Here is a 24,224-nt window from a genome sequence, read left to right on the forward strand (position 1 = left end):
CTACAACTGGTGGTCTGAGCACACAACAGATTTGCTTTATATGGTAGAAGTCTTTTTGTTCCTACCCTTTGACCCATCAGTGTCCTTCATGGCTTCAAACACTTTGTGTTGTACATTCATCAAAATTCACATTGACTGCAAAGAACATAAATGCAACAAAAACAGGAAAGCCTCCAAATAGTATATTATAGTTTTCTTCTAAATATTCTCCCGTTGTAATCAGAGGTGCAGTGGCTAATTTATAATTTTTCCTTTGAAGGAATCCAGATGAAAGGCCCAGATTGTTCTTCAATTACAAGTTTGCATTGATTATATATATCTTCTAAGCTATCTCCTTGGACGATAGCTGCAGTAAGAAAACATATCAATATTTCTTTTAATTGTTATATTCTACAGCACCCAGGGTCAGATATGGATGAAATGAGAAGGAATACTAGCACACTGTGATGCTGTTGATTATGGAGAAGTCATACCCCTGCAGATGGGCACTAGGTTCAAACCAATGGCACCTTCCCCTGACAGAGACCCATCCCACTGCTTGCAGTGAGACAACTGAGCTAGGTTAGTTTAGACACTAGCAGCTCTATCCCATAGGAAGGCAGCATGGTAGGTTCCCACTGCTGCAAGTCAAGCTTTACATTTCATTTGATTTAGAAGCTACTTCAGCAGTGAGAAGCAGCAGATTTACAGAGTATTCTTTTCCTGACCTAGTTATAATAAACACACTCTTGGCTGCAAAAGTTAACTAGAACAGGCCCAAAGTGACGGAACATAAAGCAACTGTAACACAAAGCACAGTGTCTATACTCTTAAATTCCTTGCCCCCCACAGCAGAAATCTGGAACTGCAGTTCAGATTGTGTGCACTGTCAGCATGTGGAGGGGCAACTGGGGGCTTCTGAGAGTTATTCACAAATACCAGTCCCCTGAGTAGGGAGCTGCGTAAACCCGTCCAAAGGAAATGCTGGGGCCCAGAGCAGGTCTTAAATCTTGCTCTTTTCCAGGTCAGGAAGAAGATGCCTTTCTCCTTCCCTCCCCTGAGCCGTAGCTTGAGCTCTTGCCTTGAGCTAGTGAGGAATTCTTTGGTCTGTACAAATGCCATGATGCAACATTTGTACTGATTTCGTTAAAAGCAGTTTTGGGTCAGAGAGGGAATCAAATTCATGCAAAACTATTCCTTCAGGGCATCAAACTTCCGAGGAGTTGAATACCTCAACTGCCCTTGAGTTTCAGAGAAACAATAGTCCCAAGCCAGGAGTGCTTACTGGGGGCACTATACTGATATGCACTCTAGGCCAGAGACTGAGCTGATTCAGCTATTCTGCAATAAAAGAATATACCTTGGGAAAAAAAAAATTGTTTTTTAATAAAAACATACCTGTAAAATATTCTCCAAATTCTTGTTCTAATTTAATTGCTCGATCGTAGGTTTTCTTCGCTTGTTCCTCTGTAAGACGTTTATTCATTTCCCTAGAAACACAGAGGAAGTAATCAAAAACTTCAGATTCGTACTAAACCAGCTTTCTATTCTAAAAGATATGTTCAACTGAATCACAGATGGACTGAGATTGATACAAGAATGAAGCACTGAAATTTTTCCATTGGTTCATGGGCAGTTAGTATTTTAAATTTAATTTCATTCTTATGTAGTATAAACCTACATTTCCAGACTATTTCCCATTTCTCCACTAAATTTTTAGTTTGGGTTCACAACTCTACATTCCCAAACAAAATACAAGACCCAAATCTGGTAAGTACCAACTGAGATAGGCTTGTGGCATCAGGAAGCCAGGAACCTCCCTATCTCCCAGGAACACAGCTGGCTGTCTTGGCTGAATGAGGCTGTCCAAACTGCTGAAATGGAAGGTGTGTTTTGGCTGAGGCTGGGATTATGGAAGTGAAATCATGCTTAAAGGCAGGAGTCAGTACAGTGAGGAATCCCAGAGTCATTGTAATTCCTGCAGGGAAGCCCCAGAAGGAACCTGGCATGTCTTCCAGGGACACTTCTTGGTTCAAGGGGGCGCATGAATGCCAGATATCATGAGAATTCAAACTGAATCTTTCCAGCAGGAAGAGTTAGGATGAGTTACTTATTTGTGTTTGTATTGGGTTTGGGTGGTGTCCTGGTTTCGGCTGGGATAGAGTTAATTTTCTTCCTAGCAGCAGGCATAGTGCTGTGTTTTGGATTTAGTAGGAGAAGAATGTTGATAACACGCTGATGTTTTTAGTTGTTGCTAAGCAGTGCTGACACCAGTCAAGGACTTTTTCAGCTTCCCATGCTCTGCCAGGCGCACAAGAAACTGGGAGGGGGCACAGCCAGAATAGTTGATCCAAACTGGCCAAAGGGCTATTCCATACCATATGACGTCATGCTCAGTATATAAACTGGGGGGGGTTGGCCGGGAAGCAGCGATCGCTGCTCGGGAACTGTCTGGGTATCGGTCGTCGGGTGGTGAGCAATTGCATTGTGCATCACTTGCTTCGTGTATCATTATTATTATTATCATTATTATACTGTTACTATTAGCATTACTATTTTACTTTATTTCAATTATTAAACTGTTCTTATCTCAGCCCAGGAGTGTTTCTCACTCTTACTCCTCCGATTCTCTCCCCCATCCCATCGGGGTAGGGGGAGTGAGCGAGCGGCTGCATGGTGCTTAGTTGCTGGCTGGGGCTAAACCACGACAGGTGGTGAGGTTTTGGTAGTGGGGGGGGCTACAGGAGTGGCTTCTGTGAGAAGCTGCTAGAAGCTTCCCCTATGGCCAATAGAGCCAATGCCAGCCAGCTCCAAAACAGACCCGCTGCTGGCCAAGGTCGAGCCAATCAGCGACAGTGGTAGCAGCTCTGTGATGACATATTTAAGAAGGGGGAAAAAAAACCCACAATGGGACACAAACTGCAGCTGGAGAGAGGAGTGAGAACATGTGAGAGCAACAACCCTGCAGACGCCAAGGTCAGTGCAGGAGGAGGGCAGGAGGTGCTCCAGGCGCCGGAGCAGAGATTCCCCTGCACCCCTGGTGCAGCCCATGGGGAGGCAGCTGTGCCCCTGCACCCATGGAGGCCCACGGGGGAGCAGAGATCCACCTGCACCCGGGGAGGAGCCCACGCCGGAGCAGGGGGATGTGCCCCAAGGAGGCTGTGACCCCGTGGGAAGCCCACGCTGGAGCAGGCTCCTGGCAGGAGCTGTGGCTCCATGGAGAGAGAGGAGCCCACGCTGGAGCAGGTTTGGTGGCAGGGCTTGTGACCCCGTGGGGGACCCACGCTGGACCAGGCTGCTCCTGAAGGGCTGCACCCCATGGAAGGGACCCACGCTGGAGCAATTCATGAAGAACTGCAGCCTGTGGGAAGGACCCACATTGGAGAAGTTCATGGAGGACTGTCTCCCATGGGAGGGACCCCACACGAGCCAGGGAAGAGTGTGAGGAGACCTCCCCTGAGGAGGAAGGAGCGGCAGAGACAACGTGTGATGAACTGACTGCAACCCCCAGTCCCCCTGTGCCTCTTCAGGGGAGGAGGTAGAGAAATTGGGAGTGAAGCTGAACCCAGGAAGAAGGGAGGGCTGGTGGGAAGGTGTTTTAAGATTTGTTTTTATTTCTCATTACCCTACTCAGTTTCGTTTGGTAATAAATTAAACTGATTTCCCCAAGTCGAGTCTGTTTTGCCTGTGATGGTAATTGGTGAGTGATCTCCCTGTCCTTATCTCGACCCACGAGCTTTTTTGTTTTATTTTCTCTCCCCTGTCCAGTTGAGAAGGGGAGTGACAGAGCAGCTTTGGTGGGCACTTGGCATCAAGACAGGGTCAACCCACCACAGTGTTCTCTGTTCCAGTCTTTTCTGACTAACTATAGAGATTCCCAGTCAAGCGTGTCTTGTAGATTCTAAAATGTACAGGATACCAATAGATGTAAAAACATAGACAGTGTCAGCAACATTCTGTTATTGCCAATGTTTTGTTATTTGGTTGACCATTTCTGTTTTGACAGAGACATTATTTAATAACTTGAAGAAATGAATTGTCTTGCCCATGCATGCTCAGTTTTTAATACCACTGTATTACTTACAAAGAATCAAGCTCATACTCATTCACTCCCTTACACATATATGCCTGCAGATATCCAAAGTAATTAGCAATAATAAATAGAGTTTGCTTGTTATAGCGTTTTTCACAGCATGGATTCATTTTTCTTAAAACATGATGGAAATGTTCTGCGGCAGCTAGGAAAGCAAGAGAAGGGACCGTCTTGTGTTCTGCATAAGTCTGATTGAATGCCTTGCACTGAATCATATGATTATGTGGTAATGGACTGTATACAGTATGACATGGGTGATGCATGTAGGAAATTATGTGCATGATGGTGCTTAAGAAAATGATCTATGAAGTGCATAGCGGTATGAACTTGCTACAGCTAACTCCTACCTGGCTTCTGAAAAACACCCCGTAAGGTGTCCAGGATGCAAAAAGGTATCTCTAGAAATGACTTAAAGCTGTCTATCTATATAACTAACCATATAGCTGGGAACACTGCTTAGAAAAATCTCTCTGGAAGTACCAATGCAATGCAGAAAGCAGGTTTATAAAATGAAGGATAACAAAGAGTTCTTTTAAAATTTATGACAGTTATTTGCGGATTATATAAATAGGTTTAATTTATGCCAATCTGTGTCATGCTGCTAAATTTGTAATACTACTAATTCTATTCATTGGAAAGATTGCTATCTAGTTGAGTTCAGGTGGGTTTTCTCATCAGCTATGCCTACCTGAACAAGTCTTTAGGTGACTGAACCAAAACTCTGTCTTGAAGGGGGACATAGCATTGCAAATTCTTATGCAAACTTAACATTTTATCTCATCTTAAGGACACTTAGCCAATATTCTGGTGCTAACAACATCCTCCTCCTTCCAGATCTATTTCTGGTAAATTTCTGAGAAGTATTCCTCAAGATCTTTGAATATCAGAGGAGAAAATACAAATAAAAACATAAACAAGCATTCATCCCTGGAAGCGTTCAAAAAACGGGTAGATGTGGCACTTGGGGACATGGTTTAGTCTAGTCTACCCTTGATCGGTTTAGTGTGGACTTGGTAGCGTAGGTTAATGGTTGGACTGGATGATCTTAAAGGTCTTTTCCAACCTAAACCATTCTATGATTCTATTCTATGATTCTATGATTAAAATAGTAACTACTTTGAAATAAGTAGAAATTTGCATTACATTTTCAGGTTATAGACTTGCCTGGGGTATAAAACTGTGCTAGCTGTATTCATGCCTCTGCCCATCCTGTGCCTTCAGGAGAGAGGATGGAGAAGGGAGAGGACCGTGATGTCCATTTTCAAAGATGAATTAAAAGTGCTGTCAAAAAATAGTCCCGTCTATTATTTTTCCTTTCCTAGCCAGGGACCTGCACAGCTGGTGAATTCAAAATGCTTGCAAAGAGCTCTCTCTCCAGGCACATTTTTCCAGGGTTTTCCTCCTGTCCCAGTGAAGAGCTCACCCAGACAGCCTCTTCATTACTTCCAGCTCTCATCCCCACGATCCCACGACCGTCCTCTTCCTTCTAGAGAGAGGCCGACTGAGAGGTACCAACAGGGACCCCTCTGCGATTAAACCTGTGAGGTGGAGTCATGTAGAGGTGGGGAAGGAAGGAAGAAAGGAAGGGCAGGTTGACAGAGCAGCTTATTTACAGCAATTTGATTGCCAGGACTGAATTTAATTGAAGAAAGCAGGATCAGGAGACACCCAGCTCAGGCCACATGTTCTGGTTGCTTTTACAACCAATAGCCCCTTATAGTCTTCTGTTGCTGTGGTCATTAGTGTTAGTAGGGTATTTCCAGAGAACCAGCAATAACCAAGTTTCAAGTGCAGGTAGAAGCTTAATTTATGCTCCCTTCGCTCTTCTTACCTTCACTGTCAGATGGATGCAAAGGAGCATATGCGTAAATGAGAATTAGACTTCAAGTGCTAATTTTGTGGCAAGTTGAATCTTTTGACTTTGTTTCTCTGCATCTTCTGATTAGCAATTTTTGTCTTTTATGGTTTTACTTTGCTACTACACTAACATTCAACTCAATTATATGAACAGGAGTAACAGTTATGGCAGATAAACCTATAATTTTTGTGCTGTAGTAGTTACATATATAAAAAAGACTGAGTGAACACAGTTATGCTGTCATAAAAATGTCCTCTTTCTGTTCCCACACAGCACGGTTTACCATGTTAAACTTCTCCATACTGGAATAATAGTATCTATTGGAAAGGTGTTATATCCGTTCGTCTATGCACACCTACAACTCACTACCGCTTACATCAGAGTATGTGTTTGTTTAGCCAGACCCTGAGTGATTTAGCTTCATTACTAAATAAAATAAATGATTTTCAGAAGCCAGGGGCTCAGAATTATGTCACTATTCTCAAGACAATTCTTTAAAAATAACGATATTGTTTATGTTAAAAAAGTTCTCATTTCTGTTAGAAACTAATTTTGGGTACTGTTTGTTAAGATAAATACACATTAGTTAGATTACCTAGATACAAAGATTACTTGTGGAGAGCAGGCTTCAGGGGATAAGCTAACTTAGAATGCCTGAATTCATTATATTTTTCTCTTTTTTTTCAGGATTTGTATTGTGTTTACATAATTTATTTATATAAGCCATATTACTGAAAAAAATCCCAAACTAGTACTAATATATAAGGACTTGCTGTCCCATGAACGTTTGGATTTCTAATTAAGGTTGTCTTCCACAGGGTATTTGCAGAACAAGGAATTCAGTCATATAATGGATTTCACTTTGTTTGTCCCTACCATACTGAGGCAGGTTTAGATGTGGAGAATGAAGAGTAACTTACTTTTGATTTATCTCAGTAAGGAAAATTCTGCTAACTCTGCATAACTTGTTTTGTCCTAAGTGAAATATTAGCATTGCTTTGGTTTAATAACAGAATGATTGTCATAATATTTTGCATCTTCGTAACACTTTTCTGTCAATCTGTTCAAGGATTTACTGTTCTTACATCAAATCAATGAAGCCTTTATGTTATTGCCAGATTTCTGGTTCTGCCTAATGTATTTTTCAGAGTAAAGTCCACTTCTATTTACTTTTTTCTTTTATCACTCCAGATGCAATGTCAGCATTAAACAGAATATTTTATGGATGGAAAAACTGTAGGTTAAGATCTATCTTAAAACAATCAATGCAAAAGGCTATCAGACTATCCTTCCCCTTCTATACAGCAACATAATCAGCATGGAATTGAATTGTAGGGCTGGAAGAAATGTCAAGAAGTCATCCAACCCAAGATGGCTTTGGTCAGGATGGGGCTGGGCAAATACCATGTAGTGTGTGTCATTCCCTGTAATGTGGCTGGACGTGCAACAACCTTATCACCAAAAGGCAGGGCCAGGGAGGATGCACATTCATGGGATGGGGCATGTTAGCACTCTCCAGCTCTGTCACCCAACGGTTGTGGACACAGTTACCGTAACCAGATACACATCTGTCACAGGATGGGGGATGCCTACATTTTGTCTGTGTAACAGCTACCTACGGCATCACCTGGCATTTGCAGACCCTTTGGTGAGGGGAAAGCACAGAGTTCAAAATTTCATCCCTATTACAGCAGATTAAGCTGATAACTCTTGCATTGCCATAAATGTACATGGAAAACAATTATCACAATGTATTTTATTCTGAGCTTTAACCAGTATGAAGATCACTTCCATACTTCCTCCTTAGCCTTCTCTCCTTGACACTAGGTAACCCCCGTTCTTCCTCCACTTCCAGGGTGGAACCCAGAACCAGGCCAGTGCTCTAGCTGAGGCCTCATCCATACCCAGCAAAACAAAATAACTGTCTATTGTGTCCTTATACAACACTGATGTTAATACAGCCCACAGTGACAGTTTCCTTTTTTGCAACCACATTATCCATCCATTCATGTTCCTGCGTGATCCATCCCAACCGCCAGATACTTTTCTGCAGTACTATAGCTTGATTATTCCCTGCTTGTACTCGTGCATTTCATTTTCCCACCTTTGTCTGTGCGGAATTTCATCCTACTGATTTTACATCGATTTTTAATCTTATCCTCCAAAATGCCTGCCACCTAGCTCAGCCTTGAGTTATTCACAAACTTTACAAAAGTATTGCCCAATTCATCATTCAAGTAATTAATGAAAATAACAAGTAGTCCCAAATAGGGACACAGCTCAGGAAATATACTTGCAGGATTCCTGTTACCCTCCCAATTTAACAGTGCCATTTTCAGTGACTGAGTATGGTTGTGCACATGCTCTCTAGTGATTCCATCCGGACTGTATTTCCCTAAGCTGCTACTGAGAATGTCCCATGGCGCCAGAACAAAAATCAAGATGCAATACAGTTATAGGTATCCATCTCATGAAAGAAGGAAATAAGATTGATTTGATTTGCTCTTGGTGCACATACATTGGCTGCCTCTTAGAACCTTTTTATGCTCTGTTATTATACTTCAGTTGCTTAACTGTTCCCTGGATCCCAATGTTTTTCTGAGTATTGAAATCAGGTTGCCTGGTCACAGCATGAAGTTGGTGTCTTCTCTTTCCTTCTTTAAGTGTTATGTTTGCCCATCTCCAGTCCCATGGGTCCTTGCCTATCCTCTTACAGACCTTCAAGTAAGTGAAGGGCTGACGAAGAGGCACACACTGCAAATCTGACACAGGTTACCCTCTGGTTCACCCCCTATGACCAGACTCTACACCCCAAGAGCACCCAAGGCTGGATGGGACAAGCCATGCCACATGTGTCCCTGGTGAACTTGCTGCACAGGTTGGAACAAGTACACTGAGCACTGGCAGGGAGTCCTTTATGGTCCAGCACATAAGCCCACATGTCCCAGTGTGAAAGGTTCAGAGGCATCTTTGGCTTGTTCCTTGACATGCCGTGGTACAGCAAATGGCAGGCAGGGAGAGCAAGTCTCCACTGTTCCCACTTCCTCCCATTATTACTGATTTTATTTATTACTGAGCAAAATGTAGACTCAAGACCTGCGTTGTGCCACTTGAGGCTGTACCCTGAAAATAAAATGCTTGAGGGAGTTTATACTTACATCAGAGGCTCCCATGATTTAGGCTTAATGAAGATAGCGATGGGATAGAGTTGTGCAACTTGTAGTCGTTTGATAGCATTTCCTGACACATCGAGAATACAGTGCTTGCCCTGTTGGAAACAGATGAGGATGTGTTTATTTTTGCAGTGTTTGCTGCAGATCAGCCAAAAGATGGGAAGCAATTCTACAATGCAGTGCCCTGGAACGGGGCCATTACTGGTGCACCAGGGAAGAGGGACCCCAGGGCAAGTGCTCCACTCCTCTGCGCTCTTGCTCTCCTTGCTTTGGTGCTAATATAAAATATACACTGGAGATATGGGAATAAAGTTGTTTTTTATTTTTATGGGGATGAAATTTGCAGAGGGGAGAGGATTTTCTTCAGAGATGAGGAAAATCAGTTCATAAAAGTAATAGGATATCTATGTTCTTACTGGTTAATTCAGTTCTGGTTTGTGTCAGAGACTCCCTGTGTCACCTGAGGCAAGTCATTTAATCTTTCTGTGCTTCGTTCTTTTGCCTCTGTGAAAGGGAGATAAGTTTATTTACCTGTCTTACAGAGGGAAGAGGGAAGGCTGTTTTGGGGTGTACTTGAGGCACTGTGTTAGATCCCTGAATCCACGGTACTACATCCAGGTACAGAAAGCACCGAGGATGTTCTCATTCAGTCAGAGACTCCACTTGTGTAGTCATTATAAAACCTGTAATTATTAGGATGTCGTTTTGCAGATATTTTATATTTTTGGCAGAAGAATCATGTCTGAGATACAATGTAGAAACAAACCAGATCATGTTGCATGGTCAATAGAATTGTGTCAACCTACCCTTTCTGCCACGAATCTCACAGACTGGACACTAGTTCCATATAAATTGTCATTGTACTGCCCAGCTTCTATAAATTTGTGCTCTTGGATATCTTTTTCCATTTGTTCTCTTGAAATGACAAAATGATAATCTCTCCCATCCACTTCATAGTCACGCTTTGGCCGTGTGGTGTCTGCATGAAACAAAAGACAGAAGATCAAGAAGTCTGGAAAAACATTTCATGCAAAAAATTAAAGTTTGCTCAGCAGACCATACTGTGTCTGCTGTAAGTGAAGGTGCTCCACATCTGGGAGCAGATCCTGGGCTACCATGTGTTATTTTCAATGGAGTCATGACAATGAAGCTGTCTTTTTAAAGCAATACCTTCTGATGTTTACCTCCAATCAATACTTACAGGCTAACATAAAATCAGGATTTACCAGAATTCCACGTTTCTCAGCAGGATCACACGAAAACCCCAAATACAAAATGCATTCCAGATTGTAAATCTAATCCTATTACAGTGATAAAATGAATTGCAATCTCATCAATTTAATTTAGCTTTAATTATAAAACTGATTCTGATCTCATCTCTAGCAGTTTTAAGCTGGTGTATTTGCAGAGACAACAGTTTAAAATGAAGTAAGACTGCAATCAGGGTCTGAAATAAACACTCAGCAAGATCTAATGATCCAAGATATAAACACTCTGTTTAATTCAGGGTGCAATATTGCTTTCAGATTAGACAGTCTAGATCTCACACAAATCACAGATTACTCTGTATTTTTATTGATGGATGTTGTGCAATTAAGTTGAAACATTTTATCAGTATTTCAAACTTTAATCTTATTTAAGAAACCACAGATTAATTGATTGTTAAATCAATTGAGTTAGTGAGTTAAATTGAGTTAGTGGCTAACAAGCTAAACTAAATTGAGTTAGTGGCTAGAAGGCTCCTTCTTTAAAAAAAAATTACAGCTTTTGAGAGAATTCTTTTGAGAAATTCTTTCCAGACCTTCACAATCTTTTTTATTTGTTCCTTTCCCCTTTTTCTTCCAATGTAAAAATGGCCTGTGAGAAACTCAACTACATAGAGCTAACAGATGCTGCATTCACAGCAATTCACTTAATGTGTGGCACCAAGGGATACAGCTCACTCAGCTGCAGAACAAGGAGTAAAATCATACTTACGTGGTACACATGACCCAAACTTATCAGGGAATTCAGATATCAAATCATCGTTGATCCGATCTTTCATAGGACCCAGAATAATAACCGGCCTGGTGTAATTAACTGAACAACAAAAAAGAAAGGCACATTTTGATGATCTTACTGGCAATAACGGTAAATCTTCCCAACGATGCACTAACCAGAGTTGTATGTATGAAGTGAAAACATAGGTGTACATTTTATTGATGAACAATTTATTGACATGGAAAAGGAAAAAGGAATGAGTACTGCTTATTTTGCAGAGCTCTGTGATGGTGCATGCTCATGAAGTCAAATAGCTATGTGGAAGTGTATATATTTGCTATTGCTCAACAAGGTCACTCCCAAATGCTTGCAGATGGACTCTCTCATGAGGCCTGGAAAGGATATTGTAGGGTTTTTTCTCCTCAGTTATATGAGTGCATCCCCCATTAAATCAGGTGGGTGCACTCCCATTTCCAGTTGCCTTCCTGTAGGTTCATCTACCCTGGTTAGAGGCACATATCACATGAGAAGGAAAATAATAAAGGCTTCCCATGTAACAATATTGCAGTAAATCTAGAAAATCTGCATCAATATTTTGTAGACTGATTAACATATTTATTAGTAAATGCCGTGAGAGTGTACTGGGGAGAGTCCTGAGAACATTAGGAAGCGGGGCTAGTGAGGGAGACCCTTACATCATTTCTTTTGTATGCGATAGACCAAGTGGCCAAGAAAAAGGAGCCACAGAGAATATGGGGCTGGCACAGCAAGGCTTATTGCTCTGCTGGCCCCCAAAATGTGAAATGAAAAATATGAGAACAGTGACAGAAAAGCAGATGAAACTTACTTTCCTGTCTTGTGACAGGTTCATAAGAAAGGATGCAGTCTTCTTGGCCTCCTGATGAGAGAAGAAAGAGAAGAGACTGAAGCTGACAAGCAACACATCAAGTACTAAGGCTTGATAAAATGCTTCACATAGAGACAGATCAGGTTCAACGCTTCTCTCTGGTAATGCTCTCCCCTGAACCATTCCAAAGTCCTTCATACTTCAAAGTGCGGAGATCACTTTTTTCCTTCCCTTCCCTCCCCTGCCATGTGTTTCAATTATCTTTGCTGAAATTGGCATTTTTCAAAGATGGGCAATAAGGCTTCATTTATTGATTTGATAGGAGGGCTGTTTATAAGGATAGTGCAGAAATTTAAGATGCAATTCTTTTCCTTGTCTGATTCTTAAGGCCCTAACGTTGCTGCAGGGCAAATCCACAAGCTACCTAAACTGAGCAATTTTTATTCTCAGAATATATACATTTTGGTTGATTGTACTTCTGTGCATAACCTCCACAGACTAGTTTATTCACAGCCTGACATCTACCTATGAGCTATTTGCTGACCCTTATCCTTTCCCTGAACACAAATCTCACTGCATCATATTTTATGCACTTATCCTCCCTTCACTCCTGTTAGGACAGTGTTGTTTCCTCATGGTGCCTTTTAAGGAACTAAAGCAGAGAAATTTGCCATGAGAAGCAAGTGGCACTGTATGGACCATGACTTGGGTGCAGGTGTACAGCCCCGATGCGCCACTGTCCTCTCCTCTATGAGAGTGCAAGAGGAGAGAGGGGAGGATTCTTCAAGCTACTGCATGAGTAATTCCTAGACATTTCTCTTTCTGGGTCACTGTCACATACTTGGTACCACATAAGGGCTCTGGCAGGATCTAAATATGACTTAGGCTTAGAAAAGTTTAAAATTATGACTTTATTTTTACTCAGTTCAGGGCTTATCTCTGCAAAGATCCACAGATGGGATTTTGCAACTAATTTAGATGTTACAGAAGAAAGGGTGTCATAACGGGTACCAAGGCTTTATAATATAGACAGGGTTGCCTTCATTTCATCTGCTTGCACGCACGTGAGTCTGTGTTACATTATTCTGGTGGGCTCCTGCCAAACCAAAATGTGCACATACAGGGGAAGAGTGCTGCCAGACACCTGATGGAGGACATAGATAGGATTTAGGGTGGGCTACACCTCACTCTGAAGTAGTCTGACTGCTATGTGAGTCACTCTTGAGGCTCCATTAACTATATTAACAAGATTTGTGTTGGATGCAATGCCTAGCTCCCAAGAAGGTACAAAACTTTTTGTGGTTTAGTCTTAAGCTGACTCCCACCCCCTGAATCTCATATGTTGATATTTTTTGTGATATATTATCTAGACAGCTGTGAGAAATGTGTAAGAAAGCTTTTCAAGTAAAAATAATGTTGTAATTAAGGACAATGACAGAAAAAGCAAATTAAAAAATGTACTGATATGTTAGGAGAGAGGGACAACAGACAGGACCAACTCCAACCTAGCAATGGTGCTGAAGCAGCAAAGGAGAAAACATCATTTTTAATAAAAGGAAGAGATTAGACAGCTTTTGAGGACAAGGCAACATAACATATGAGGACTGTGGATAATGGGGTTTCTTCTCTATCTGCAAATGTTTGATATTGTAATCACTTGCTTAACTTTGGCTTTTTGCAAAGTTAAAACCCTAGAATTATTGTTACACTAGGTTTCATGCACCAGATGTATTATTTTCCCTTAAGTTTCTCTGGAAATTTTAGGGGTTATATAAAACTCAGGATGTCCCATTCCCCTGGAGATGAAACAATTCACTCTCCAGGCTGGATGAGGATGCTGCTGCACTGCCTGCTCTCCATCCCCCAGGAGCCAATGCTATGTTTTTCAACAGCCTGAGAAAGTCAGGCTTGGGGTGGGCGATGAAGCCATCATATACTAGAGCATGTGGAGGGGAGCCTGTTTGTACGAATACAATCTTAAACTTGAAAACACTTGTTTCAATGGCATACAGATCCACAGAAGGGGATTGATTTCAGCTACTTTCAGAAACCTGTATCGTGAGTGCCTATGTCTAAGCTAGTCCCTAGGTACCCTTTGGAGTCAATGGGTGCCTACAAATAGGCAAGTGCTTATTCTAAGACGTGAGTCATCTGACCTATGTTAGATGTCTACTCCAGGATGAGAGAAAAAGTCAGAGGGGTGTGTTTGTCTCCGTTGTCCCATAATGGCATTTAAACAGCAAGGTCAGATGCAGACATCTGCATTTAAACAGTAGAAACCCATGGGAGTGACAGTGACAAGAGCAACTGAAGGAAAATAGCCAATAACTCTGACACTACCGTTTAAAAATTTTTCTATAGGCTAATATTTGGCTTTGGCACAGAATTATAACCAGCAGAAATAAACCGGCACAGATTTTACCTTCTGTTTTGCCCAGTCTCTGGCAGACATGTCCACATAATAAAGGCGTTGTTACATCCAGGCTGCCAGTAGGGTATGGGCTATGGAGACAAACGAGCCTGTCGTTCCACAGAAGTCTTGTGAAACTGTGGCCAGACTGAAGGCAAAGAAAAAACTACAGCCCGCTCAAATTGTGCTGAAGCTTAAGGCATTGGAAAGGCTTGCAGCAAGCAAGGAGAAACCTTGAGGCTGACTGTGATACACAGGAACTTAAAGATAGATATCTTCCTGAGTGAAGGCTCCTCAGCACTGAATTTCAGACTCAACATGGAGTGTGAGCGTGGGGGAAAGCTGCACCATTTCCACTACTTATCTTTTCTGGAAAAAGGGCTCAGGAAACCCAAGTTTCAGTGTGAATAAAATCCTTCCGAGTACTGTCCAGACAAAATCCTGTAAGACCTCAGAGGCTAATATGCATGTTAACTGTACCACATGGTATTCTTTGATGATCCGTACTCGGTTTTAAAGTAGTACATAAAGCATTAAGTACAATGAAGAGCTCTAGAGTCTATCAATAATTGGATTGCTATAACCTTGTGATGGCTTTGAGGTGTGGGATACAGTGTGAAATTCAGCAGGACATGGGCTCTTATTCATCATTTGACTAAGCTTCATTTACCACCCACATTAATGGCTTAATTATCACAGGTTAGCTATATTGATCTGGAAAATCTTTGTGAAATTTAACAGACAAAATAAAAAGAGAAAAAAGAAAAAGCCCTTTCTGTAGGATTTTGGCATGATCTCTTGTTCTTCAGTAAAATTCTACAAAGTCAAAAAGAGAAGAAAAGGAAGGAGGTAAGGAAAGAACAGAAAGAACAATGAAGCTTTCCTAAATCTAATATTTTTAGAAGTAAAATTATTGGAGGGCTTTCACTTTCCCAGGATTGCTATGGCTCTGCTTCCCTTTGTTCTTGGTTCTTGTTCACTCTGTTGGTGAGTTTTTGGGCTCAGGAAGAAAAGAAAAACCTGGAGTTTGTTATAACTTGCAGCCTCTATAAACTGGGCTGAGAGGTTTTGTGTGGTCAGATGACTTTCATAAGGACTACTAATTTCAACATTTCAAAAGATTTTATGGTGTTTCAGAGAAGTAGCCCTTAAATGAATTTAAGGTGTTGCCTCTGTTTTCCCTTTCTGGTTAGATGGTACAGAGTCTGTGAAAGAGTCAGAATCACAGTTTCAATGTAGACCTGGCAGATACTAGGCATTTTTCATGTAACCCATAAAAAGGCCCCATTTTCTACTGTCTTGTCAGAGCACCTGGAGCTTCCACAGTGCTGGTGTAACTGCACCCAGCACGTGAGTAACCGGGCAGGAGAGCTGCAGTGAGCTGCTGTGGTGCAGCCACCATGTAACCAAAGACCCACCCTCATCAAGCACCTGATGCTGTGGGAATCCATGGATTTTGGCATCCTATTAATGGCTGTGAATGAAAAAATCTGTAAAGGGATCTAAGGCAGTGAAAAATAAAAAAAGTAATACTTATGAAGACAGCTAAAAATTATTTATGACTTTAGAAAAATCAAAGGGAATTTTTGTGTTCATTAAAATTGCTGGACTAATGGTGGTGGTTACCATCAATGCACATGTGAAATACATGTAGATGAGAAAAATTTACTTTATTTTTGAGCCTTTGCCTGAATTTTGTTGCTCAGCTGGATCTAAAATCAAAGAAGGCTTATTTTTCTGTCACCATCCATTTTGGTTTTGGGCGAACATATGGATTACCTGAGTTGGAGACTTGCAAGATCTTGGAGAAATCAATTTCTTCTTTTGTTTCATCTGCACAGACTGCACTGGACAGTCAATATCCTAACCTCTGTTTGGCTCAAAATCCCTTTCCTGGACCTCTATTTATGTAAGTAAACACATGACTTTTGGAAATATGTTGATAGCTATGAAAGGCTGGAAATAAAGATCATCAGTAGTCTGAGAATGAACTTATGACTGAAAAGTGGTCTATTGGCACTTTATGTTTAAGATCAATATAGCTTGTGAGGGCAGAAAGTGAGACTTCAATACTTGTGCCAATTTGAGTGTGCCTGAATAATACAGTAATCCTTGAGGAATGTAAAAGCCAACATTAAGTGTCCTAATTAATCAGTGGCCTAACATAATAATCAGGACTACTTTAACCTTGTTCTGAGTCTTCAAATCTCATTACAAGAGTGACTTGCTGACTTGCTGACAGAGGGTAAAAATTTTTGTTTCTAACAATTTTCCTTATTTTTAACTTTTAGTCATGTATTGCTTCTCTAGGTAATTGGTGCAATCACAACCAGTTATGCAATTAGGCTAAATAGATGTGGTAATGTATGTGTAATTCTGACGACAGCTGTAAAAACCTTTACTGAACTATGTGTAAGAGCATTACCACACATATGCAGTAGAGAGACTTGAAATTCATGGCCATTATGAAAATCATGTCTCGCAAAATAAAATCTGATGAGTCCACGGTAAAAAATATGTTCTTACAAGTTTGGTTTGAAAAAGAAATCAGAACATTTTAAGTTACAGAGCTCAAAATAAAGTTTCAGTCACAGTTTAATTAGCTGGTTCAGGAATAAGTCAAAGTTGGCTGTATGTATCCTTACCACAACAAGAAGAACTTTCTGCTAGACCAGAACTTTATATACCACTCTGCAAATTTGGTTTTACTGCTGAGAACAGGTGCAAATCAACTAACATGGTTATAGCCTTCATATTAGCAGGGCCAATATGATGCAGTAGCAGCTGTGTGGCAGCTCAGACCCTTTTAGATCAGGCCAACATTTGTTCTTGGCTCAAAAATACATTTTAATTTTTCATAAAGGGCCATATTCTGCTGTCAAATGTATTTGTGGTTCCCCCTGAAGTTAATGGAGCTGAAGGTTATTTGTTGGGATAAAGAAATCCTACTGTTGGCTCCAGCTCTTTTGCTCATTACAAACCCAGTGTTGAGAGCACGGGCAGAAGAAATCAGGTCTGCTACCTGCAACAGCCTTGTTGCTAAGAAGTGGTCAAAGAATTTACTCTTGAGACCACATAGGAGGACTTTCAATTATATTATTATTTTGAAATAAAAACTATCTGACTTTTGTAGAAAAAGTTGATTTTTTAGCACCCAAGCCTAAGACATGAGCAATACTTCAGCCAGATACTCAAATTTTTAAGCAATATATTTTTCTAAATAAATATGAATGTATCAGACTATCTCCTAGAAGAAGCCCAGTCAATTTGTAACCCCTCTATTAATCACTGTCCAGGGCACAGCCTGGACAGCTCTCAGAAGCCTTCAGCATCACTTTGGGTAGTTGTATCCCTGATTTGGAATGGTTCTAGGAATGATCAAGTAGTACAGGTTTCAACACTAGCTACTTTTCACTAAAATGCTCATCATGAGAAGCAAAAGTTAGAGAAACATGTTAAAGCAATTGCCAGGGACCCAGTAGAAAAAATGCAGAACACCTCACTCTGGACTCCAACTGGCCTGATTTTATAGGGACAAATAAGAACGTTTGCAGAAGAACATGTGGCACTTGCCAGACCCACGCACTTTGTGCAGGTCAAGGTGTGAATTGCTGATTTCCCACAATTCAGAAAGCAGTGGGGCAGGCAATCCCTTTCTTCCTGCTCATTTGCTTGGGAAACAGAAGAGAAAAGGGGCACTGGGACACTGTCACAACGCCACGGAAAACCCTTGAGCTCTCCAGCAGTTTTCTATTTGCTCCCCACGAATTCTTCAGCTTCACTTTTTTTTCTCCTCTTAGTATGCCCCATTTCACCAGTGCACAGACTGAGGGATAGATGAGTTTGCAAGTCCACACACATGGTGTCCTGGTAAAATAACTTGTAGTGCCTCACCTTGAATGCACAAATTCTCCTCAAAATGGCACTACATCACACTGAAGAACAGCTTTGCAACATGGCTGGCTCCAAATGGAGTTAAAACAAACTTGGTTCTGTAGCAGTGACTGATGTTGGGTCCCATTCCCAGCTACCCAGATGCAAACAAGAAGAGCATAAATAATAACTGGATGCTGTCTTATTCTACCAGGAATGAGCTTTACCCCATGCACCTATTATTTTTTTCCTTTCATTACGAATAAATAAATTAGAAGACAGTGAGGAATATGTCATTAGGAAATGTTCACAGACTAGGTGATAATTACTTTTCCCACATGAGGGATATTGATGGGCTTCTATTGTGCAGTGTCCTCTCTCAACAGTCCCACAAGGTGAGAACTGCAGTGAAATAAGATGACTGCTTCATGAACAGGCCTCATGTCTCTTATAGCCATGCCCTCACAATTTGACTGCTCTCTCTGACCACCCACCTCTTGCTCTCCTCTGTCTGGTTCTTCTGTGTTCCCGAGACATAATTTTTCTAGGGGAGATTTGCTGCAATGAGCTGTGCGATGGCATGTATTGTTGACATAGGGTAGCCTGGAGATCCAGAGAGTAACCATCTGGATTCAGGAGGGCTGTAAGTCCCCACAGGAGATATGCTGATATACCATGGCCATGTATTAATTGAACACACAGTCGGGCTAAGTTGACATGCCACCATGGCCATCTGAAGCAGTAATTTCCAAAAGCTGGTCACCTAAGTTGCTGGTTGCCCAAGGTCATGCCTTCAAATGTCATGTCGGCACACACCAATGAATCGTTAACAAATGGAATTAGGCCCTTTGGGCACCAGCTCCTGGACTTTAAAGCCACTTTCATTTGGCATAACCTAAGACTGACTTCCTCTGCTGCTAAATGGCATAGCTTTCCTACGGGCAGAGAAGGAAGCCCTGCCTGCACCTTCTCCACCAGGCAGCAGTTGTTGGACACACCAGTAATGTCTGGGGAGCTCCAGCCAATGGGATGTAGGCTGGATGCTGCTGGGATGAGACAAGAGCTTGCCCGGATGGAAACCACCCTAGAAGGAGAGCAACTGCCATAGGCAGTTGTTACCCCAATGCTCCTTTTCCTTCCAAGCATCAATGTCCCAACTAACTACCCCAAACCATTTCTATCCCTTTCAAAACATACACTTTGTTTCAAGATACTGCACAGCCAACAAGGAACTGGCTACCTGGCCTGTCTTATGATGAAGTTTCGGAACTAGCTTTTGTGTACTGGCTCCAAATGTTTGGCTGCAACTGGGCATCCCTGTTAAGTGTCCTGTTTGGGACAGTACATCAGGCATGGGATGTGCTCAGCCACAGCCTAGGTTCTCCTCTGGGCTTTTACCCTGAAATAAACAAAACTGGAGGAGATTTGACTCATGCAAACTTTTGAAAATTTAGCCTATTGACTCATTCCTGATTGTAAAGTCAGTCTGGGGAATGAGCATCTTATATTTCAAACACAAAATCCTCCTCTCCTCCTCAGTAGAGGACACATTAAAAATGAAGTGGTTCAGAACTGGATCTTGGCAGTTTAAGAGAGCCTACTGTTTTCTTGTGACTCTGGCAATTGCTTTCCAAGGAAACCTTTGCAATACAAGAGGTTACAAACTAATTTACCATTTCTGAATTGCATAAGATTAGCTGTTTTACGGAAACAAACCAGTGTTTATTAACAGAGCTCAACTGCTATGCGCTATATCAAGACTAGTAAATATGAGGTACAATACCAATGATTACCTGAATGTATGCGGGTGCTTAGCACAAGTGCTGAGTGACTGGTGGAAAACTTGATTTGCTAAGCAAATGGCTTGAAAAAAATTAAACAACTGGGTGATTTAGTAAGCAATCTATCATTTTAATTACCTTTTATTACATTTCCAGTCATTTATTTAATGCCTTATTCTTTTGCTTTTCAACATTCCAGAAAAATCGTTATCTTGGTTAAATTTTTGGGTATTATTAATAACTACTTGGAACATATAATCTGCCTCTTGGCTATATGACTACATGGAGTCTGTAATTCCAAACAAATCAGGTTGCAGGGTTGGGACCTCCACTTATAGGGAATCAGTGACATTCAGTGGCAGTGCCTAAGGGGTGAAGGTCTATCTTACCTTTTTTTTAAAGGCTTCAATATGCATTAGCAAATCTGTACTGCCAAAATTAAGGGCTCAACAAAATTTTTGGGACTATTTCTTAGTCCTTCATACAGGCATGCAGAAATGTAAGTAAAAATTGTGACCTTGTAAAGAGGATGTCTTTTGCAGATTTGACTGCAGCTATGGAGTAATTTTACTCGTAAAAGATCATCAAGAAACTGCCCCCTCCCTGCTGAAATAAACTTCTTGTCACTAAACAAAATAATCCTGACTTTCACAGAGTACCCAAAGCCAAGCTTGGTTTTATGTCCCAGAATACATCCCAAATAACAACCTTCCTCCCTTTTCTTATAAACGTTGCCAGTTTTTTTTTTTTTTTATAGCTTTGTACTCAAGATATGGTTGTAAATTTGAATTCCAAGCCATTTGCTCCAACCGTCTTTTTAACATTAACAAAAGAGTAGCAAGGAGAGAAACAAAATAAAAGAAACAAACAGAACAAGCAATGCAAAGTAAAAGGACTCTAATGAAAGCAGTAACTTACTGTAGCTACTTTCACTATCGCTGGCATTAGAAGAAACATGTTCTGCAAGAACAGTACAGCAAATTAAAGAACACAACCAAGCACCACAGAGCTGCAGAAACTTAAAAGAACTGCCACAGTCATGCAAAGGTAGTTGTGCAGAAAGGAAATAAAAACTTTGCAGTGACATCACCTGAAAAATCTTAGATAATTTACACAGGTAAAATGAAAGCTTTCTCTCTTGTGGTATTTCAGAAAGAAACTATATGTATTAGCTAGTGATATGTGTCATGGCAAAGCCATGTCTTTTCTTGATGAGACAGTTAATGAAATCTCAGATAACTTAATTTCAGTACATTATGGTCCACTTGCATCTCACTGGACGTCTTGCATAATTTCATGAAACCTGAGTTTCTGCTCATATTATTCTGCACTATCAGTAATGTGCATCATTAATGCATTGGAACTATTCCTGCTAAACTTCTAACCTGTGTCCATCTCTAATCACTGTGCACTGTCCCAAAAGAGTAACAAATTAACATGAAAATGGTTTTGATATCAAATATTGTAACTGTATCTATTTTACCCTGTCCAAAAAAAGAAGACAAAGTCAATGACAAAACTAACAACAACAACAACAAAATTGTCTAGCCTCAGGATTTGGGCTAGAGTACGAAAAACGTTACCAGACCAGTCTGGATGGGTGAATAGGGAGGTAAGAACTATTATGATGGGTCAGACTTGTGGTTTGGCAAATCTGGTGTCCTGTTTCTATTATCATAGTATTTAAAGGAAGGTGCAATCTATATCATGTGAAGCTGCTGTTCGCAAACTGTAGTCAGCAGACTGTTTATGGTCAGTCAGACCTTGCTACATGGTCTCCGGGAGGTCTGCAGAACCACATTAAATGATGGCTTTAGAAGTATCTTTGGTAGAAATGCTGATTACTTTGCACCTGAAAGATCATTTGACAGTTGCAGTTTTTCAGCTGGTCCAGGACATTTAGAAGCCAATGGTATAATGGTTATACAGTGGGGAGCCGCCCTGGGTTAATGAGAATGAGACACAGTGGTTAAATGGACAACGGGTACAAATAAGTCACCTCCTGACAAACACCAGGGGCAAAAATTGGTCCAATATTTGTCATTAAACCAGTGGGCAGATTAGGCTGTGGGTGACCCACAACACTCACCTGCAACTGCCTCTTAACGTTCCCAGTGAAAGAAGGAACTCATAAAGCCAAGAATCCCCTGGGATGAACCCGGAGTAGACCATGCATGGATGTCATGAAGGTTGACTATCGGAACAGTGCCAAGACCACCTCTTCTCTGCAAGGTGCTGTGTCTTCCCCTCATACCAATCTAATGGCTTGGGAATCATAGAGAGGGACTGATGTGTTTACTGGAGCAGCAGAAATGAGAGGGGATGATATATGATAAAAATAGTACTAGAAGACTTTGATCTTGGGCTTAGTAAGGAGCTTTAAAAAATTAAACTTACATTTTGAAGAAAACAGTATATTGACTTTTGGGCATTTCATAGCAAGTTAACAAGGGTTGTCTCAAACTAATTTGCTATACAGAACCCTGAAGAACTTTATTAAACAAGAACAAATATCCTTCATAGTAAGAGTGGTCATTAAAAAGAATATCCGAGTTGAATATTAGTGAAATTTGGATGGGCGGAATGTCTAGAGGTGTGTCAGTAATTGAAAGCTAGGTGCAATATTAATAGAGAAACAAGAGCCTATATAATACCTCTGTGCTACTTTTCCCTTAGCAATTTGCAGAATTCAGTTAACTCCTTTCAAATGGTTGGATTACGGAGATTTGTCTTTGTAAGGACACAGATATTCAGGAGGGTTATCAATCAGAAGTATTCTACTCATCTCTAGGCAGGGAAGGATCTGCATTTGTTGCTAATGAGCTGCTATGGCACTTAAAGTAGCAGAATGGTTAAAATTCAGGTGGCAGTGACATTTGCTGTCTATCACTGACAAAACTAGTCTTGCAGAACTGTTCTTTGTACAAGAGATGAAGCTTTCATCTTTAAATTGAGAGCTACTGTGTGGCTTAAAGTTAAACCATTAAAATGTCCCTTCAACAAATCAGTCAGAAACAGAATAGTCTCTAAAATTGTGTGCATGGATGTGCATTCCTGCAATTAAAAAGCACATACAAAACAGTAGGCAATGCAATGTTAACATTCACACACATTTTGCTCCAATTGCTTGGCACTTAAGAAAAAGAATAAGAACTGAGGAAGAAGCAGCCAAACACATGCAAGTAAATTATTTAGATCTGGATACGGAATATAATGTAGCTATTTATATAGAAATCAGCTGCAAATATTTCACTCTATACAATTTTTCTGGTCTAACTTTCGAGGAAGCAAAATTGTTTCTGACACGTTACACATTCTGCAATGCCAAGCTTTGAGACAGGATTGCTGCATCAGAAAAAGAAATTGATTAAGGTTGCATTACAGACAACAGGTTGCTAATGGTGAAATGGGTCCAAAATTAGCTTTGGAGAAGGCATGGTCTTCTCCAGCCTGCAAATGACTTCTTCCATTAATAACAAATACTAGTCTAAAATCCAGCAAAGTAACACACAGTCCCATGCAAAAAGCTGAAAATGCAGAAGCAACAGCATAAAATAGTTTTCTATTGATCTCCTCAGGATGTGATTAAGTTAAAATGTTTAACTTTTCCTTGAGATGGAGAGGGAGGGATTGTTGCTGAAAAGAACAGTCTAGGCAGCAAAACAAGTTCTAGTTATGCTACTCTACGGAACTGCCATGATGGGAACAATAACATACTGTCAGAAACAAAAGGTGTTATTACAAAAGAAGTGAAAGTGTCTGCTTGATACACTGTATGTTATTTAATATCGTCATGCAGAACAAAACGATTGAAACATTTTTAATGCATTCACAGCTGGGTAACAAATAAAACTCTGTCTTGTGCATGCTAGGAGTGGAGGGTCCTCAGAGAAGGAACAGAAGCCAAAACAAAACAAAACAAAAAGAGATTTACAGTGACCATTCCTGGGAACTTACTCAGAGTCTTTGTTCCATAACCGTCGTCACCTAATCCGGGGATGTCCTGCACGGAAGTCCCCAGAGAGAGCAATGAGAAAGGAAGAACAGCCGCAGAAGAGGAAGGAAGAAGTCAGTGGAGTTGAAATGGATACTACCATGACTGACCATGTTGATTGAGCAATCTGGATCCCTGCTTTTTCTCTCTGAAACATCTTTAAACCCATATTCTATGGGAATGCAGCCAATGAAAGAGGCAGTGACCATTATACATGGCTTTTGGAGCTGTGAGGA

General features: G+C 40.9%; 1 protein-coding gene across 8 annotated transcripts in view; it reads right to left on the minus strand.

Moving 5' to 3' along the window:
* Positions 1–239: 239 nt before the first annotated feature.
* Positions 240–24,224, minus strand: part of DLG2 (discs large MAGUK scaffold protein 2) — a 677,470-nt gene continuing 653,485 nt past the window's right edge. For 5 of the 8 annotated variants that reach the window (XM_075727693.1, XM_075727698.1, XM_075727697.1 and 2 more), the window contains 7 exons: positions 23,952–23,997; positions 11,931–11,981; positions 11,081–11,182; positions 9,910–10,082; positions 9,089–9,198; positions 1,378–1,469; positions 240–346 (listed from right to left, as the gene is read on the minus strand). In XM_075727693.1, the coding sequence (XP_075583808.1) occupies positions 240–346; positions 1,378–1,469; positions 9,089–9,198; positions 9,910–10,082; positions 11,081–11,182; positions 11,931–11,981; positions 23,952–23,997 (681 nt within the window). Of the gene's footprint in view, positions 347–1,377; positions 1,470–9,088; positions 9,199–9,909; positions 10,083–11,080; positions 11,183–11,930; positions 11,982–20,912; positions 20,955–23,951; positions 23,998–24,224 lie in introns of all 8 variants that reach the window. The other 3 variants (XM_075727694.1, XM_075727691.1, XM_075727696.1) reach the window with 2 other exon arrangements.

This window comes from Pelecanus crispus, chromosome 1 (genome assembly GCF_030463565.1).
Source record: "Pelecanus crispus isolate bPelCri1 chromosome 1, bPelCri1.pri, whole genome shotgun sequence".
Lineage (NCBI taxonomy): Eukaryota > Metazoa > Chordata > Aves > Pelecaniformes > Pelecanidae > Pelecanus > Pelecanus crispus.